Source organism: Lepisma saccharinum, chromosome 3 (genome assembly GCF_977018435.1).
Source record: "Lepisma saccharinum chromosome 3, izLepSacc3.1, whole genome shotgun sequence".
Lineage (NCBI taxonomy): Eukaryota > Metazoa > Arthropoda > Insecta > Zygentoma > Lepismatidae > Lepisma > Lepisma saccharinum.
Genome location: NC_139231.1, coordinates 118,391,076 through 118,411,782, shown reverse-complemented (window position 1 = coordinate 118,411,782; position 20,707 = coordinate 118,391,076). Strand labels below are relative to the sequence as shown.

Here is a 20,707-nt window from a genome sequence, read left to right as displayed (position 1 = left end):
GATCTTGCAGTATTAGGTTTTGCACAGCATCAATGTTTTCTTGAACAAAAACTGATTTTGAACGACCTTCGCGAATCTCGTCGGTGAGCGAATGGCAGCCACGATTAAATTCGTTATACCACCGTTTCACAGTGGCAAAGGATGGGGTTTCATCGCCAAATGTGGAAGTAAGTTGATCGATGCACTCTTGTCTTGATAATCCACGTCGAAAATCGTAAAAAATCATCGCACAAAAATGTTCACGAGTTAATTCCATTTTATTGTTGTCGCGCAATCTCCAAGGCAACATAAACAACACAAATCAAGCTATTGACAAAACATTTGAAGTACGTTATGGTCAATAATGCCAGACAAATCCGTGCAAACGTCAAATCGTGCCTAACTTTAATCAGGGTTGCCAAGGCTCAAAATATAAATAGTGACCCTCGTAGTAGTTGTCAGGAGAGAATCTTTCTTTGCTCTGTGGCTACCTACAATTTCATTTATTCTGTATCTGTAACTGGATGATTTACGAATTTCTCTCTTGTATGTTGAAATACAAATATCAAAATGATAAAGTAGTGAAACTGTTACTAAAATAGTATATGAACAACGTAGAGAGCTTTTTCATATTCTGTGATAGTTTAATGGTTTCTTGACTTGAATCTGTTATTTCCACCAATTAGTATTGCATGAGCATTGGGGGCGATTGGGTGCTAAAACAGGGGGGGGGGGGGGCAAGAAATGTTTACTTTCTCTTGACAGACAAGGCTTAGCATTGAGAGGCTATAGTTGGGGGGACAAGCCCTAATGACCACCACTGTGTATGAGTATCACATATTGGGTATAAATGGTTACAATAAATAAATAATGACATATTTGTTGTTTTTCATCATATTTCAGAGTAAACTTTGCACAAGAAGGAAACCGGAAACACTCAGCACACAAAAAGAAACCAAGTCCAAGTATTTTATGGCATCAACCTCATCTTCAGCATGACGAAAAAGTAGTTCAAGAAGATGTAACCTAAGGGTTGCTAGATTGGAAATGAAGATGATCATATATCAGTGGCGTGCGGTGACATTTAGACTAGGGTATGCAATAGAAATACGTAAGTGAAATCCTTAGTGGATAATTTACCAAACTTTGGAAACAATACTAGTGGCTGTATCAAATGCATTCATATGAAGAAAAAAAGATTTCTGCCGCATTTTTTGATATGTTAAAGGAAGCAGAATTTAAGCTTCCTTTATGCACACTAAAGCTGATTGAAGTTAGTTGAATTGAAATGGGATCTAATTCAGGATTTTTTTATATAAAGATATAACCTTAAAACGCTTCCGGAGAGATTCAGATGTAACACGATAAAACATTTGTATGATATTTTATATACTTGCTTCGCAAATATATTCTCAAAAAACGTGCCCAACAATTCAACCTTGATTAGTTTCTTCATGCAGCGCGATGCACATTGAACGGGAACAAGAGAACAGTCAAATGTTTAAATAAGTAATATCTTAGTTAAGGGTTGAGGAAGAAATACACACATGAATATATAGTAAGTATGTATACATACAGGATGTCTCCATACAACACCGACAAACTTTCACAAAGTGTAGAGGACATCAAGATGAATAACATATTTGGTCTCGTTTTAAAACACGTTATTCTTCCCCATGTCCTCTACATGTTTAGAAAAAATTGTCGGTATCTCACCCTGTATATGAAAAAATGTAATTTTGACTACATATTTGAGCATGCATTTTGAGAAATAAAATGCTCACCTGTATGTTTCAATTATCCGTGTTTTTTTCTGATTGCCTTATGAGGTTCACCGGTTACTTCATTTACTTGAAAACAAAATCCATTCTTCTTTCCTTCTTCAAAAACTCTTCTATCACTTGATCGTAGAAGGACGGTTTAAGTTTTAGTTCATACAACAGCTCCTTTTCAATTGTAAGTAATGAAAGTTGTGATAGCCTCTCCTGCTTCATGGTGTTCCTGCAATATGTTTTCACACGCTTTAGGGTGGAAAATGACCTTTCCACAGAAGCTGTTGTAGATGGAATGACTAGAACCAGTTCCACAAGTTTCCTGAATTCCTGTATACACACACCTAAACCACTATTTCTAATGATTTCATGGCTTTCGTGAGGGTACTTTTGCTGGAATTGAGGCGAAGAATATACTACTGGTAGTTCGTTCTTGAGCCTCGGAAAATCAAAATATTGCCCATATATTGTCTTCAGTGACAGGAGTGCTTCTTCCGGAAAAGTTCGCGAATATTGTGGAAACTTGTCTGGGTTCAGCAATTCCACAAACTTAAGACGATGGAAGTTACCAAATCTTTCTCTCAGCTGGGTAGAAATGTTGTCTATAATTTCGTTAAAAATTTGCCTGTAGCGTTGTTTTGCATCGCCCCTCGTATCTGTGGAAAGGTGGCGACGTTTTGTAGGTGGTCCTCCAGCTAAAGCCTTTGTACTATTCCAAAAGTTCAGAAATCCCTCCCTCTTCCATTCAATTGTCTCTTTTGTGCTCTGGACATGGTTCAAACAGAAGGTAATGTCATAACATTTGCTCTGTAATATATTGTATAACACATCAGTATGGGCGAAAAGATCAGAAAATATTACAAGTAAAAACAGGAAATCAAAATCATTTAGGTCTCGCTCAAATCCCTTTGCTGCAGATATGGTTTCATTGTCCCATCTTTTGGGATCTGACAGAATGCTCTGAAACAATTCCGAAAGACTTTCAATGTTTTCAAGGACAACGTGAACTAGCCGAGAATGGTAATTCCACCTCGTTGGTGCAACATGTGGCAATCGGCGATGTACAATTGTCTCCAAAAGTTCAGTGCGCTTAGATGATCTATTAAAGAATGCAGCCAATCCATCAAGCGTAAGGAAAAATAATCTACATTCCTTAATATTTGCGACACTTTGAGACAAAACTAAGTTCAGCGAATGTGCTAGGAAGTGAACAAATATAGCAGATGGTAGTTGTTCTCTGATTCGCGCTTGGACTCCATTTAAATGGGAAGCCATGACTGCTGCTCCGTCGTAGGTTTGACACACTATTTTGTCCTTCATATTGAATTTGTTAATGTAACCCATTACAATGGAGGAAATGCTTTGTGCCGTCTTATCAGAACTGCAGTCCGTGAAACTCAAGAACCTTTCAACTGCTCCTTTACTGGGGCTTATTATTCGCACAATGGCTGATAATTGTGAATGTGTTGACACATCGGACGCCTCATCAATCATAATGGCTGCAAACGAGGAATCGTCAACTTCTTTCATAATGGAATGCCACGTTACTTCAGAGACTGCATGTATCAGATCATTTTGTATTCTGTTGGACATACCTGAAAATATTGTTGCGGATTCTAAATGAGAGGCTAATAATGAATCATATTGCGAAAAAAGACGCACCAATTCCACATAATTGCCCGCATTACTGGAAGCGTGTCCTGAATGGCCACGGAAAGGAAGTTCTTGCTTGCCCAGAAAGCATACGACATCTATAAATCTTTTCAGAATCTCACGATTACGTTTCACGTTTTCGTTATGACGTAACACGTCGGCTCCCTTTTCTGTTGATCAAGTTGTAGCTCGATTCTGGTGTTTGCAAAAGTTTTAAAATCTAAACTTGACCTTATATGACACAATGATTTTTCATGCTTTCGAATAGCATGTGATAGATTTGATAAATCGCAATACCCTCGACTATTCCATATGCCTTTCTCGGATGAGAACAACAAACAAGGCCAACAATAAAGTTTTACCGTTTTCGTACTTCCAGTCAACCACTCTGTAGAGCTGTAAGTTTTTTCCTGAAAATGCCTAACATACTGCTTACCATCCTTCGTAACTCCTGCCTGAGACAAGTCCTCCAATTCAGGAACAGGCCTCCCATTTCGGATTATTTCCACTTTCTTTTCATAACTATATGACGCAAAACCCCTCTCCAGAACATCATCAACAACTCCCGATTCCATATTATTTCTATTTCACCTCTTCACCGCACTGACAAAACAATAATAAGAACGAAACACTGCAAATTTCACACGCAAGACGGAAGAAACAAAAAACGTCAACCTCTTGCGGTAACAAGTGTCTCCTTCCTCGAAATAGCCACTCACATTTGTAGATGAATGGATCAGGGTTGTCAGTCGACGAGATATTTTGTAGAATGAAGAATTTACGGACTCTCGTAGAAAATGCATCAGAATAGAATGGTATTAATCCCAACACACTTCAAAAGCTCAAATAAATGTTGGGCAGGGTTCGAAGTCCTGATGGGGAAGGGACGGATTTTCCCCCACCAATAATCTTGGCCTCAAAAATCCCCACACCAAAATTTCCTGGTGGTGGGGGGGAGAGTTTTTGTTATAACAATGAAAGATGAAGGATAATATTGAAAACATACACTACCTCTTCAAGAGATCTTTAACAGATATACACCAACAGCAAAATATGTACAATAGAAGTAAAACAAGAATGCAAGACAAATATAAATATGATGTTAATAGAAAAACTATTGCATAATAATACGATTCCAACTATTTTTGTAATTTATTGACATCTTTAACCTGTTAGTAAATGAATTAGTTTGCTACTTTATAAATATCTGATGTATATAAAAGTAACAAATTTCTTTCTTTCTATGTATTTATTAATAATGCATTTTTAAATATTTAGAAATTCATAATTTTTTATATTGAATTACATTATAAATATGTATATCATAATTATATTATGTATATATGTAAAATTTGCGTGCGTGTGTGTAGATTGAGATATTCCCCCCCACCGCCAATATGATATTGGACCCTTATGTTGGGCACAATATAACGTCCATTTACATAACTTTGCAACGTAAGGGAGCGGGGGTACATTCGAATCCCATAGTAACCATTGTGTTTGTTTTTTCTTTCGTTCATTTATATCGTCGGGTCAACAGTCAACACCCATCCTTATCATAAGCAGAAATGCAAAGTGACACGAATACAATTTTGATCTCTAGAATGAGAAAGACCTGAGAATGGTGTGAAACATGCAAATTTCCATATAATTTCCCTCTGACACATTGACATGACGACGCCGAAAAGGGTTTCAGGTAAAACGCAATGCTCAGTTGATCACTCCATTTCCCTCACCTCCCGATAAATATTTTCTTGCCTTCCGCTCCGATTTGTATGTCAGTAATCATTTTTTATAACACATTTTTATTGCAACCAAAGCACAGGGATTAATTTATCTAAGCGTGTCTGTCCAATGTTAGTAAACTAAACATTAGATAAAAATATATGTTGACTACTACCAACACTGCAGACGCTGCCAAAATCTTAGGTACCCTGGCTTCTTAGAACCATGTGTTTTGAACAGGAAAATGCAGAGTGGGATGAGCGCGGGAAGACCCAAACATATGGTGGGGGCTGATCGGAGCCAATGGGGATTACCCTCCGAATTTCTAGGGTACCCAACAGAGGTAGCAGCTTTTGCTCTTGGAAATCGGCAGAAGCCACGGTGGATGGGGTGGGTGCGGGCAACACCGAAGGCACAATCGGGATCATTCGGGCAGACGTTCGGGACTGCCTGGAGGGCCAGGCTACTCGCGCAAGGCAGCAGCGTTCTCGGACGGAAGATAGAATTTCTGGCAGTGGAAGGGATTTCGGAGAGACGATAGTTGAATTTTCATGCTCCGAGAAGGTGTGGAAATTATTTTTCTTTTCTTACGGTGTTGTGGGTACGCAGTGCGTACCTTGCGTATCCAGAATGCACGCCGCTGTCATATATAATGAAGCGGTTATTTAGTCAGAATATATGTTGTGGATGAATTTGCAAAAAGTCAAATAGTTGTGGTTTTGGTGTTTGGGTATGTGGGATTTAGATGGTCTTGTTCAACTAGGAGCTATGGATGTTATGCAAGCCTTTTTCCAGCATTTGCTAACAAAGGTCAGTGAATTAGTGTAATACATGGATGATTGCTGCACTGAAGCAGTTATAAAAAGTAGTGTTGTGGCTATTGGTGTGGATGGCAACAGTGAAATAAAGGTTTAAAAAACTAATTCAAATTTTAATAGAGGAAGAGACTATCCCGGGTTTGATCCCCGGCCGGTTCAAATCCGGGAACTTTTCTAACGTTGGGAGCGGCCCATGCGCCCACCCAGTGTCGAATAACATGGGTACCTGGGGAAAAACCCTGGGGGGTAAAGGCAGTCAAGGGCGTGATGCTTATCACATCACCCCCACTCACGACCGGATCAAGAAAGTGTGGGGCGTTACCCCCACATCCCCTATACGCCTTCATGGCGTGGTGCTAAGCACAGGGGAACACTTTATTTTTTTTTATTTTTTTAGGAAGAGACTATCTTCGTGGAGCAGTTAGAAAGGTCGAAAAAGAAGAATTTACTCTTCCACTTAATGTCAAATTGGGGTGAAAGAGCAGAGGTTCTGGGGGTAAAGTTTTCTGTAGCTGTGTGAATCTGTGGACAGAGAGAGAGTAGTTTCAGGATGGAATATTTTGAGGTTGAGAAAGAAAGAGAGAAAAAAATGGGAGGGGCTTTTGGACATTATTATTATTCTTCCTAATATTTTTGAAGACTCAAATGTTCAGTCTTTTATCACAAAATTTAACAGACTTGAGTCTCTTTCTTTTATCATAAAGTTTAACAGACTCGAGTCAATTTTATGCTCAAGATAGGCTAATTGAAACTAGAGCTATGGCTTAAATTTAGATCCGAACAACTGTGCAATATACCTCAAATGGGGATTGAACACGAGACTCTTTGAGACGATAGGTTTTTGTTTATTCATTTTGCTTCTCACGCCTGATCGTTCAGTTTACTGTGGCAATGGGTGGAATTATAATAATGACATACAATACCATTATTCCAGCCCTGGAGACATATTTTTGAAAAGCAATACTCTATATTTTCTAGAACATGGGAGTCAGCTTGGTTCCTGTTTACAGGATTAAATATTGTTGATATGGAAATTGGAATGGAACATTACAAGTGGTACGTTTCAATTGATTCTCATTGAGGTGAGGTACCCCGACTGAAATTCGCCCCTCCCAACTGTAACATCTGGATCCACCACTGAATATAATTTATGCATAATGAAAAGAAATATAACAAAATATGCAATAAGTGTATTTTTTAAAACTTGTTATAAACTTTTCTATAATAAATAATATTCTGAAGCAAGCAAGCTATAGGCTATGAATTATTATTTGCATGTCGAGATTTCCACACACAATTCATCACCTTAGCATTAACAGTTTCTCCTGCATTACTGAAAGGCAAATTGGGATGTTATGAAATACAAAGTCTGTCAGCTATGAATTATTTATTTTTAGTAATTGGCACACATTCTTCTTTTTTGCTTTTTTTTTACAACATAGGAGACACATGTCAGGCATAATTCTGTACATATGCTGAAAGTACAAATCAACAGTACCACCTTTGAATGTTGGTGTCCACAAGTGAAAACAACAACATGAAATGTACAATATTTTACATCAAGCTCCTGTTGGCTAGTAGCTCAGCACACATAATGAGGTATCTGACTTCTTTTTTGTGACTAGAAATATCTCATTGCCTTGCAAACATAAAAAAATAAAAAAAGTGTGTTATATGTTGGGCTGTACATTATAAAGCTTCATTAAAGAAAAACACTGTACCATGTTTTATATTTATTAACATTAAAACTGCAGTGTTTAAAGATGTGTACGTTTCATGTACAACATTCTCATGAAAAAAAAAAAAAACAGGTTTGTGCTTTGATTACATCCTTCATTAATTAAATATTAAAAAAACACAATTAAAACACACATGTATACACACACACTACACACACTCTCTCTCACACACAAAACTGGCCATTGTTTCTAAGGAATTCAAAAATACTGATTTTCAGGTAATAGAAAACATACAAGCTGGATTTCACCGGACAACAAAATATTTAAATAGCAAATATGTAACCAACATGTAGAAATATTGTTAATTTAGAAAATAATACCCATGTTTAAAATGTTTTCTTTTGCAAGCTGTGTGAATTGCACTTAATAAGGCAGAATTATAGTAAGTATAAAACTAGTGAGGCCTCTTATGAGATAACAAAAGTATCTTCTTCAAGTTTATTTAGATTTGTTACATGGCTATTTGGTAAAAAACATTGTTTTTATTTCTATAACATAATTTATTATAATTCAACATTTTTTTATGTAGCTCCAAGGACAAACAAGAGTAAAACCATCATTCCTGCATAAAATTAATTGTGCTGCTAAGTACTAATGGTATCACCGAAATTCTCAAAAATTATTTTTTCATGGGGTACGTACATGCTTTGTAAAAATTTCATTCTGTATTCTCACTTTTCTTTTTATTACAGAATGACCAATTCAAAGAACTGTCCAGGACAGAAAATGTAATATTTCTTCCATTTTCACTTTTGACTAAAATAAGCCCATGCAAATAAATTTTCTCAGGTAAATTAAAACAGTGTTCATGGTAAGCTATGATAGTGCACATATTGTTATTTGGAGGCAAGTAATTTTAATATTTTGTTGTAATTGTGTTTGGAAGTCTGTGATATGTTACAAGAGCATGTATTGTTTGCATGGATGAACCAAAATGAATTTTTAAAATTAATTCTGATATTCCATATACTATAGCAAACATTTAGTTTGGAACCTAAATGAAATATATGGCAATTCAATCAAATGTACATACTTTTTGTTGCCTTGGAAAGTCAATAGTTGTAGATAGCATGTTCCACCCGAAAGGAGAACTCTCCAATTTTTCCATAACATGAAAGTGCTGTAATAAACCAATTTGGTACATCTTCAGTTGAAATTAAGTTGAAAGCTTAGGCAGGTGTTAAAATGGAATGCCATTGGCTCTCCCAAAAGCAACATGAAAAGGCACACAATTTTTTTTAATCACTAGAAGTGGGTAAAAGCATGTTGTAAATATTAGGAAATTGTGGAAAACATTCTACAAGCATTTGACAGGAGTTCTCTTCATATCCAAGCAACCACTGGAATGCACATAGAGACATGATGATTTGTTTAAATAATACTTCAGTAATTTTTCTTTCATACTAAAGCTTTCACCTGCTGGAAAAATCTACTGTTTTCAGTAGACAGAATCTACTGTTATCAACTATACTCTACTGTGTGTCTCAGAAATCTACTGAAACTCAATGGTTTCCTGCTGAACAAGTTCAGTAGGCCTACTGTACATGTACAGTAGAAGAAATACAAGTGAAATATTCTCTTCAGTATTACATGTAATATTGTATACAGTGTACGTAACTCAACATGTTGGCTGTAAATAACTTTTCATTCCTCCTGATTTACAATTTATTCTTATATCTATTTGAAAATCTATACACAGTAGATGTTTCAAAACACAGATCTACTGAAAACAGTAGACAAAATTTTCAGCAGGGATCATTATTTCTTGAAGTAACAAAGCATCACGAGACACATCACAGATGGAATTTAAAAATTGTGCCATACTTGTTACAAGGCTGAACATAGATTAGCAGCTGGTAGGCCCTGTTTCAGGGAAGATGACATGGACTTTGGGTTCTGCCAATAAAAATGAGACATTTTCACTACCTTGAGGAGACAATCTGATAAACCAAAGTATCTCTAATTTTTGGACAGCATGGTTGACAACTTAAGTGGAAATTATTAGCTGGGGGTGTTTGGTGGAGCCTTGGAGCTATCTGGGAGATGCTCCTATGGTTTTAACATGGTGACAATCAGACAGGGGGTGGGGGTGGGGGTGCTTTGTAAAAATTTTAATTGTTGGTGGATACCATCCTCCCTGAATCTTTCCCTCAGTTTGAACATGGAGTGTGGTCTATCCCACAATTCAACATGTGCTTCTGATTTCTCGAAGCAACTGAAATTAGGTACACTGAAGTAGAACACCGAACTTTCAATTCCCGAAGCCTGAAGTTAACTTGAGATTGTTTATTTGATTACAATAGCATAAATCCCAGGGCCCTAGTTTTATCTCCAGCTGAACTGCAGTTTCCCCTGTAACATCATAAATATATCTAGTGAGAACAATTGGAGAACTATTTGAAAAGTAGTAGTTCTAGTCTAGAGCGTCAGATAATAATGCAAATGGGACTATGTGCTGGCCAAAGGTATCATCCAACAAGGTAACTTGGCAGGCCTGGCCCTAAAAGGGCTGTCTTGTGTTGCAGAGTTTACTTTTTCATTTGATAGCAGATTGGAAGAGTATGACTATTGGTATTGGCAGTTCCCATTAACATTTCATATTGGTCCATTCCTTGTTAAAAGCATGTAATTCTTGAACATTTGGGTAATTCTTGAACATTTGGAAACAACGATTGTACAAGTAAAGCAAACTATTGCCCAAGTAGATGAGTAAAATATTTGAAAGATTGATTTGAATCTTGTGTATCCTCTTTCTATAAATTGAAACTGCTCATATTAGGAAAAGTGTGAAAAACAAACAAACAAAAAAACAAAAAAAAACAAAAAAAAACCTGCAACTGAGATCAGTCTTGAAAAAGTTAGAACATTTGTGAAAGTTGGTAATAGGAAAGATCAGTACATCAACATTTTCTTTCATTCCTTCTGCATTTGACTCACATAGAGTTTGAAAAAAAAATTAAAAAAAATACACAGACAATTTGCCCAACACTGGTGGTATGTTTTAGGAACAGTATACAAAAATGCCAAACCATGATAAAATATCATGGTTGTTTTCAATGCTATAAGGACACATCACAATTTTTTTATGTACACATAGTGTAATTCTGAGAGTAAAAAAATTACAACAGATTTATCTTTCAATGGTAAAATTAAGACACTGCAGGATGAGGAGGAAAGGCAGCACTAGAAATGTTTTATAAACCATTTAATTTAATTTGAGGTCCATTAAAAACTATTTTTTTTTCATCTTACACATATGAATAACCACAATGAGTCCAAACCATGTAATAGTTAAGGTTTAAAAACAACAGATATCTTCAAGGCATAAATTTGTGCTAGGAATAGGACTCCTTGTGGCTATGAAATTTCAATACACAGTACAAATAGCTAACGAACAAAATTATGAATTAGAGTTTTATGAATGCTCATTGACATTTTGCTTATTTTTTTTTATTTTTAAAAAATGCTTTCATGAACTCGAGGCTGCTGCTGTTACTGGTTAGACCAAGTTTATAAGCAAAAAACTCCCTATTAATTTAGTATCATATTGTCTTGCAGAGCACTTATGTGAGTTTGTGATGATACATTAATAAGAAAAAAATATAGATAATTTTGAATAAATCATTTGATACAAAGAACAATGATAAAACTTCATTTGAAAATGTCATTTTCAAATAACTACAAATATTTTTGATATAACTTCACATGATGAAAACAGTCACATATTACGAGAAGATTTCAATGCTACTATCCATTCTATGATTTAGAATATTGTAAGTAAATAATATGCACAGAAACAACATGAATAGCATGAAATTCTTCTATGAACATCTGTATTGATTCTGTGCTATGCGATAAAATCTGAAGGCACAAATTAAGCCAACATTTAAGGTTAAAATCTGCTTCGGGGAATATTAAATTATTTCCATTTCTCTTTATTTTTGTACAGAGAATTTATCCGTATTCTCACTTAAAATACATAAACAATATAGGGTTTAAATTTCCTGATGAGCTTAAATCAGTTCTCTACAAGTTTAATTTTAAAGTTCCAATTTTTCCAATATTCTAAATGACATTAACGAAATATATGCACATAACAATTTATCCTCATAATGCTATATTAGCTAAGGGAGTGATGCTTACTGGTTCATTTCATTATGACAAGTGACATTTTAGTTACAGCCATCCGGTATTTAAAAAAAATAAATCAAAACCTCACAATTCATAAAATCAATTATAAATACAGAATTTGATTCTATAATATTTTTTGGCAGTGAGTCACTCACATATTTTCTTTGCAGTTTGAACATGATAGTTCCACCCTGAATAGAAGCTGGACTTATTTATTGATCTTAATTTGGCAATTTTTCTTGTAGCATACTGATCAGTATATATTGTCAAATTAAACATAACAAATTATGATACACAACACATAAATTACTATGAAATGAATACAGTACTTACATTATTTGCATTAGTGTACAACACTTACATGAAATAAATTGTGTCTAATATCCTCCCCCCGAACATGATTAAAACAAGTAAAAAAAAATGAAAAATTATCTGAAGTTCCCAATGTGGCTTGCATTAAATTTTTGTTTTTTTAACATGCAATATATTTTTCAGGATGTGAACCTGCATAATTTTTATTTCAAATTTATTCCAACAACCCATGGCATTGTTTAAGTATCACAATAATGTAGCAATGCAATCACATATAATTGATCAAACTGCAATTTTTTTTATCAAATGTATGTTTTAATAAAAATCTCCATGTGTCATTATGACTAAACTATATTACATAACTACTCTAATTCTAAATCATACCATGGTTCGTTTGACTAGATTACCTTAATTAACTGTAATGTACAGTTGATTTACTGCTGGCCTGGAGTAACGTAAATGTTAGTTAAGGTCTTGAATGCAATTGTTTGAATCTTTCTTATGTATCCATGTGAAAACTGACCCTTAGACTGTATAATTATGATTTTCCATATATTACAACCGAAAACAAATATTATTTGTAGCTGAACACAGCCAAATTGACATAAATAGATCCATAAATACCATTCCTGTATTCATTCAAGAGCTTGATTACCGAGAATTTTTTTCAAAAAAAGAAAACAAGAGTTTTCATTTTCTCAGTTTGTCCGTTGGTAATTGTCAGGAACAATGATTTTTTCTGCTTTTTTTCTTTTTAACAAACACTGAATCTATCTAAAGGGAAACAATATGAGGAACACTGCATAATAGTTATCACCAAATAGAGTTGGGATACCAACATGTTAACTGTACACAAAATTACAACATTTCATTCACTCTAAATAACCTCTAGTGATCAACACATTTAGGAAGACACTTTGGATTTGTGAAGTAATGCTATTTATTTAAAGCATTCGTATTATCTTTATTGTAATCAATTCTTTTTTTCTCTTGGTTTCTTTTGCATATGCAAGATATCATCTTAGGCAAAATATGTGGCATAATATTTTGCCCCTTACACTGAAAGGATTGTATTCTCCACTTGAAGCCCTTATGCTTCAGCTTTATTGAATCTGAATCCTACGTGCCTAATGTAAGGAATGTTATTAACAATGTTATTGTATTTGTTAATCATTCTCAGAAAAAAAATAGTGCCTGTACTGTGGAATGATCAAACATTTTCCTTTTTTTTTTAAACCAGCTTTTTAAAATTTGTATACAATACTTCCAGAAATACAAAACAATTTTTTGTTTACTGTTATTAACCATTCTTCATCCCAACTCACCTGCTATTTTGTTTCTTTCATTTTGGTTGTAAGGTAGCGTAGACCATCTTCTGAGCTGCTCAGTGATTCGTCAGCCGAGATTTGTACACAAATCCTTTCCTAATTGGGCTTCTGCTGCCTCCCACAATGCGCGGTTCACTTTTGCGAGAAGTTCTCCCCTCTGCTTTCAGCTTCCGTCGCTTTGACACTCTCATTACCTTTCCTCTGAATTAAATATTTATCCTCTTCTATCGCTTGACGTTTGTTAGTGACCTTTGAAGAGCTTGAATGCATTGAAGAATTTCCACTAACCATTGTGCTCTGCGGGTACAGTTCAGTTTGATTGCTAGCAATATTCTTAGCACTAAATGAGGAATTTTTATACACGTTAAGTAAGTCAGAATTATTTTCAGTTTTAGATAACTTACGGGAGATATGAATAGTTGAATTAATACTACGCATGTGGTCCTTGCCCAGAACAGCACTATCGATAGTCTCTGTAATAACGGTGTCATTATTTTGTACCTTCTTATCGATTTTACTAATTTGTTGTTGATGCCCTTGCATGCTAGGTCCCTCTCCCATTTTAATATCCTCATTATCCAGTGTTTGCGATGTAGTATTATCTGGTACATGTCTGGCATCTGATACCATGAACTCCTGAGCACAAGAATGATTTGCACAGGTAATGTTAATACTCGTTTCATGTTCATCAAGAGGGTGTTCGTCCAACACTCCACTACTTCCACTGTTATTGAATTTACTAGAAACAGAAGCACACTCGAAACTATAACTGCAACAAAGGCTTCCATCCTGCAAGGAATAGAAATAAAGTAATTTATTGCTTCTTAACAACATGTGAACTAAAAATAAGAGTAACTAAAACAAAACCTTCTATGGACTCTAACTAAAATGCAAGTCAGTTTTCCTTTAAAATTTAATTTAAGAAATAAATCAATTAAAATAAAATTCTTAATAATTTCAGTCATTAAATTGAGCACAATTGGATTATCTTGACTTAGAATAATTAAGCATTACCTCAGAAGGCTTCTGTCTTGCATATATTTCTTACAACGAATGACACAATAATAATTTGTGCTGTTAACATCTGTGCAAAGTATTATAGTAAAAACACACACAAACATAAAAAAAATCATAAGTGAATGAACCCATAATCAAATGACATATTTTTAAAAAATGCAAGACACAGAACTGTGCAAAATTGAAAAAATTTCAAGCTACTACAGAATTTATTTTTTTTGCCTATTTTTTAAAAAATGTAAAGAGTGCAAAGACAGAATTAGTAAGGGTACCAAGATATTAAGAAAAATTTTGGTAAGCATTATCCAGGAGACTGACAATGGATGCAGATTAACAGTCATGTTAAATCAAGACATACAAAATGGAGACAAAGGTCTAGTGAAGTGCATAAATTGTGAATCATGCTGTGCCAACACGAAAGGGATATCAGTGCAACATAACACATATATACGTATATATGTATTGTTGAAATGCATTATGTGTGGGAAATACTCACAGCAACTGGATATTCTGCAAAAAGAGGGAGGGGAAGAGATGGTGCTTCTAAAAAAAAACTTCCAATATTGTTTTTAAAAATCCTGATGGGTTTGTTTTTGGAGCTGTATTGCACTTGGCATTGCTTAAAAACATAGCCAGTCTTTAAAGATATTTTTGCACATTATCCAGTTAAAGCGATTACATGTGCTCACCAATCTAGTCATCTCAACATTATCATACATATATATATTTATAGTAACAAACATCAGATGGTTATAATCAGTCTCATGGATAACCTTTTGTTTTTTTTGCTTGTGTAGGCAGGCTGAGTACAAATAATAATTTTGAGAATATTTTCACGATTGCTATTTCTGACTGTAGCAATTCATAGAAGCAGTTTAGAAAAGATAGTTTGTATCATGTTATTTTCCAAATATTCCTCAGGCTACCTAAAACAAAAATTAATTTAAAAATAAAGACACCCAGTGCAAGTTCATGCTAGGAGCTACATCCCTACACCAGGTGTGTGATGGTGATTAGCTAGAGAGTGATCACGTGATTACCGATGCACACAACACGCGAGATTGCTCACCAGTTGATCGCAGAACGGCACCTGAAAGGGAAGTCAGTGTTACCAGATTGTTAGTTTTTAGTTAGCTAAAAATTGCCAACTGAAGACTAATTAAAATATTCTAATTACTAGTCAAAAATTCCAAGAAACATTATACAATTACAAAAACATTAGAAATGTTAATACAATTCAATGTTCCAATATATTTTTAGATGTGTTACTTTTTTGTAAGAATGCACTAACAAGACATTTTGTAAATATCATCTACTAAAAAAGAAACTTGATATTATGAAAGCAATCTAAAGGTTATGCAAAACAAACTAATAAGTAATTATTATAAAAAGGCTCAGGTGCAAACAAAATTCCAAGTTTATTCAAACAAAATGTTAATTGTTAAAATAATATTAATAAAAGAAAGACATACATAATCATACTTCACGAAGCATGAATTCATGTTATTCAATATGCATTTATGAAATAACAAACAGGTATCATGTTCAAATTGCAGGAAAAGGGAAGCAATATTTTGAGTATAGATGCTTGATAAGCAATTAATCTAAAATACACATTCACTTACTTTGCATTTACACGTAGTACACTTATCGTATGAGTCTTGCCAGTCAGTACCACTAGCATAAAGTCTTCCTAGATATGTGCAAGGTTGACCCTCGGTAACAGTGGTTGAATTGTCATCTGCACTGCAAGGATCATTCTCACACCGAGGACAACAATCACCAGGAGATAGGATTGGATCATTACACATTAATGGTGGGCATTCCATAGGCCAACAATCTATTTCACCAAACTGAAACCAAAGCAAATAATTACGCAGTAAATAAGTTGTCACATTCTTCATAACTGATAGTGTTCAGTGAACAATGTATATAATTAGTGTTTTTTATATTCTTTTTTTGTGTATATTCATTCAGCGTAAAGTGATTATTATGTGTGAGCAAAAAATCTGTGCATGTGTGGGAGTAAAAAACTGCTGAACCTCCTGCAGATGTTGGGCATTAGCGAGCAGTCGTCATACGCAAGTCTTCGTGAGAAGAACAGTGACACTCGTGTGCGGTTACAAGTGGCACTGTATATACACATTCTACAGCCGAATTGACAGTACTTTGTGTTTGATGTGTAGTGTATCATGTACTTGTGTTGTAGTAATTAAATATCTGTATATATCATCTTGGTGCATCTCTTTCTTATCCAGGCACCGTGCAGGAACCGACGAATTTAGGAAAATTCCAGTCAGGGTGGAGTTAAACCAGTTAGCCAATGTAGTGTGGGGTTTTCTGGAAACTGACAGTCATCAGATAGTGATTAATCAATATGAAACTTTTAACTAACCAATACTGATAAATTAATAATATAAAATGCAGTAATTGATAGTGTATGGATTCAATATGAACCAGTAGTGGGCGAATTAGCAGGGGAAGGGGATACTTTTTTTTATTCCTGTCAGCAGTGGCAGTGATTGGGTCCCAAAATGGGGGGGGGGGCAAGGTGCCAAAACTAGGGGGCCAAAAACAGTATATTTTCCCTTGTAGATAAGATTTAGCATAGTGCAAGGGCAAAAGTGGCGAAAACTATGGGGGGGGGGTTGCCCCCCTCGTTCCCCCTAATCGCTGGAACTGCCTACCATGTGTGTTATCCTCCTAAAGAAAATAGAATTGAAAGTATATAGTATACTATTTCTTAACTATGGAGCAAAAAATAAAAATAATTTGGGAAACAGTTATTTAACTAACAATTGCATCCTACTTCACATCTGAAGTTCTACTTTTCAACAGCCCATTGTTTACGTGTTTACATTGTCATCAAGTGCAGAAGTTTTACAGAAAGCTCCAACACTCAAGCTGTTGCTCTGTAAAGTAAAAGTGTTCCCCTGTGCATTGCACCACGCCATGAAGGCGTATAGGGGGTGTGGGGGTAACGCCCCACACTTTCTTGATCCGGTCGTGAGTGGGGGTGATGTGATCAGCATCACGCCCCTAACCGCCTTTACCCCCCAGGGTTTCCCCCGGGTACCCATGTTATTCGACGCTGGGTAGGCGCCGGGGCCGCTTCCACCGTTAGAAAAGTTCCCGGATTTGAACCGGCCGGGGATCGAACCCGGGACCTTGAGCATGGTAGTCAGACGCGTTACCGACTGAGCCACCGCGGCCACCATTGTTGCTGTTGTTGCTGCTGTTGCTCTGTCCATTGTTAATTAAACTAAGAAAACTGCCACCATGCCAGTAGAGTTGGACGGGCAATAGATATTTGGTCAAATTTTCTGTTTTACTAGTTCAATACTGTTTTCGTGCATGAGTTTGGGTTTCTTAGAATGTAAATACAGGGTGTCTCAAAAGTAATAGCACAAACTGACACAGGTGAAAGTACACGATAATAGAAGCAAAATAGTCTCAGAAAACATGGGTCTGCAAACGTGCCGTTTTCGAGATAATTGTGAATGTGTGATTACAAGCCGCCACTGACTTTATTGTTTGTAAACGTCATCCTAGTTGGTAAAATGCTTTCGAACACCCCCAGTTCATTTCGGAATTGGTCACAAGCATGTTTAATTATCTGTACTGATTGTATCCATCCTGTTTGATTACAAAGCAAGAGCAAACCTCGGAACGTGCAAGAAGTAAATCAATCGGTGTTTACAAAATGCAATCAGTGACGGCTTGTAACCACACATTCGCACACATTATTAGCATTTTACCAACTAGGACAACGTTTACAAACAATGAAGTCAGTGGCGGCTTGTAATCACACATTCGCGATTATCTCGAAAACTGATCATTTGCAGACCCATGTTTACTGAGACTTTTTTGCTTCTATTATCGTGTACTTTCACCTGTGTCAGTTTGTGCTACTACTTATGAGACACCCTGTATCTTGTTTCTGAATTATGTGTAAATGTTGTCATAAGATTTAGGGAGATTTCAGTACAAACAACAGGCGACAAGTGCCATGTGCCACTTGGAAACAAACCCTCAGTAATCAATGCAACCTTTCCCACCGAAGAGACACGACAAGCAGCACGTGTTGCTTATTGCTTGCATGTAGCTTAAATGGGACTGTTTTCTCAATACTGTTCATCGTGCCAGTTTGGTCCATTGTTTGCTCATGCACAGTGAATGTCTTGCTTTAGACTGAATGGGCTCATGTTGCTGCTTCAGTCTGAAATTTTCTTAATGTCCTAGGTTAGAACCACTGTTCTATGGTACCTCAAACTGCAAGGCAATAGTTTAATTTACTAACTGTTAACACACACAAATTTGTATACCCAATAAAACCTATCTCCCGAATCACAAATATGACACTGAGTGGACATGCTAATCAAACCAGGGCTGGCAGCAGACTTCAAATGCAAGTAGGCCAGATGGCAGGAAGAAAATATTTGAAGAATTCTGATATTATGCTTGAAAGGGTATAATTCTGAATCTCTCTTTTTTTTAATAAAATTGTCAGATTGTTAACATTTCTAGCTGATTATCTGCTGATTAACTGGTCTCATTCAAAACTATTAAAACTAATCTCAAGATGTACATCTTATCTACATATATAATTCTGGATTTTTAACATTTTGCAACGTTTTCCCCCATTCTTTGTAACGGGCCATTGCATCTACAACTAATCTTGTGACCTTGAACTCATATCAGCCAGTATTACACTTGATACTAGCTGATATGAAAAGCCTACATGCAGAAATCCATGACACAAATCTTCATGTATGCATGTAACCAACATGCTATGTCAAACTTTTTGACAAGTCTACCACAAAGGTATGCCTTATGAACTCATCCTACCTTCTAAGACTGACATCTTTTTGAACCCAATTTTAGACTATCAGTACCAGTATATTAGTCTTATCAGTGAAATTGCTGATAATTTACTGATCTCATATTTTTACAACTAGCTTGTAATTTAGTGCAAAATGACACCCACTTGTTATTTTTTATCAATACAAAGGTATAATTCATACACTGATATCGTAAAGTAGACATCTAAATATGTAGTTCCTTTTTCTAAGGCAAAACACATTACAATCAGGTCTATTTTATGTTCAGGTAGAATAATCAGGATTGGTCCTCTAGTATAAACTGAGATTCAAATCACACTGCCATGTTCCTCCACTACAAGTTTAACTTGCCAGTGCAACCCCTTGATTATAAAGTGACAGTATTAGCTACTATGCTACCAGGCAACCTCTCCCTCCTGGTTTACGTATATTAGCTAAGGATATGAATAAACCATTCAAACTCATTATGCAACATTTGCAGTTATTTATATCAGATTGGTAGCACAAGAATATCAGTCCATCACTGATCTACACTCGTTAACTGCATTAACCATATAGATTTTGAATTAAGGCTATTTGGGAATAGACTTACTTACAGTTTAAAGTGGAATCCAAACCACTGTGGCTCCACCATTTATCGAACCCGGGACCCCTTGATTACAAGTCGACAACATTACCACCACACCATCGAGGAGGCCTTGCATTAACCATCTAACAATACAGATGGTATATTTTTTTTAGCTATATCAATGACACACTCAGCTTCCATTATTAATGATATGCACTCTCAAAGTAATTACACAAAATAAAAATGAAGCGTGCAAAAAAAACAAAAAAAAAAAAACAGATATAACTACTCCTTAAATCATTCTTAGTATTTCATTTCACTGGATAATTTTGTAAACACTCACTAACTTACCAAACATTCACATGTTTGACACTGATATATCCATCTCTCGCCATTTTTGAACATTACATGGTGTAGTTCCTGATGCCTGCAAACTGACGATGTATCACAGTGGGGGCAGCACTTGAGATTCACACCTCTTTCACTGCAATCACATTTGGGGTCCTCACAAGTCACAATGCCATCGTTGCATGTGCAATGTTTGCAAGGACTTCCTTCTGGACTAAAACTTGCCCTGTTTGCTATCTCTACTGCTTGATAAACACAATCTGGAACAGTAAAAGTTGAAGAACATTCAGAAAATGTTGTTTCATTCACATCTATTACATATATTCCAAAACCTTTTAAATTACTGTTTCAAATATTATTTTTTTCATGATTTTTAATGTGGTCAACATATATTTATGGGCAACTTATTTTTTAATGATACCATTAATGAAGAAAACATATATTTTTACTACTTTTAAAAATAAGTTAAATTGTAA

At 35.5% G+C, this 20,707-nt stretch overlaps 2 protein-coding genes across 4 annotated transcripts in view; both read right to left on the bottom strand.

The window, feature by feature from the left end:
• Positions 1-1,826: 1,826 nt before the first annotated feature.
• Positions 1,827-3,979, bottom strand: LOC145985653 (zinc finger MYM-type protein 1-like). Its single transcript, XM_083119721.1, has 2 exons — positions 3,841-3,979; positions 1,827-3,307 (listed from the first exon to the last, which is right to left on the bottom strand). The coding sequence occupies exons 1-2, from the start codon at positions 3,977-3,979 to the stop codon at positions 1,827-1,829; spliced, it is 1,620 nt and encodes a 539-aa protein (XP_082975847.1).
• A 3,340-nt stretch (positions 3,980-7,319) lies between these two features.
• LOC145985356 (protein kinase C-binding protein NELL1-like) overlaps positions 7,320-20,707 on the bottom strand; it is a 197,763-nt gene continuing 184,375 nt past the window's right edge. Inside the window, exons 13-16 of one of the 3 annotated variants that reach the window (XM_083119272.1) lie at positions 20,235-20,491; positions 16,100-16,327; positions 15,515-15,564; positions 7,320-14,246 (exon numbers count right to left, since the gene is read on the bottom strand). In XM_083119272.1, coding sequence (XP_082975398.1) covers positions 13,682-14,246; positions 15,515-15,564; positions 16,100-16,327; positions 20,235-20,491 — 1,100 coding nt within the window. In that variant the 3' untranslated portion in view covers positions 7,320-13,681. The remainder of the gene's footprint in view (positions 14,247-15,514; positions 15,565-16,099; positions 16,328-20,234; positions 20,492-20,707) is intronic. The other 2 variants (XM_083119270.1, XM_083119271.1) reach the window with 2 other exon arrangements.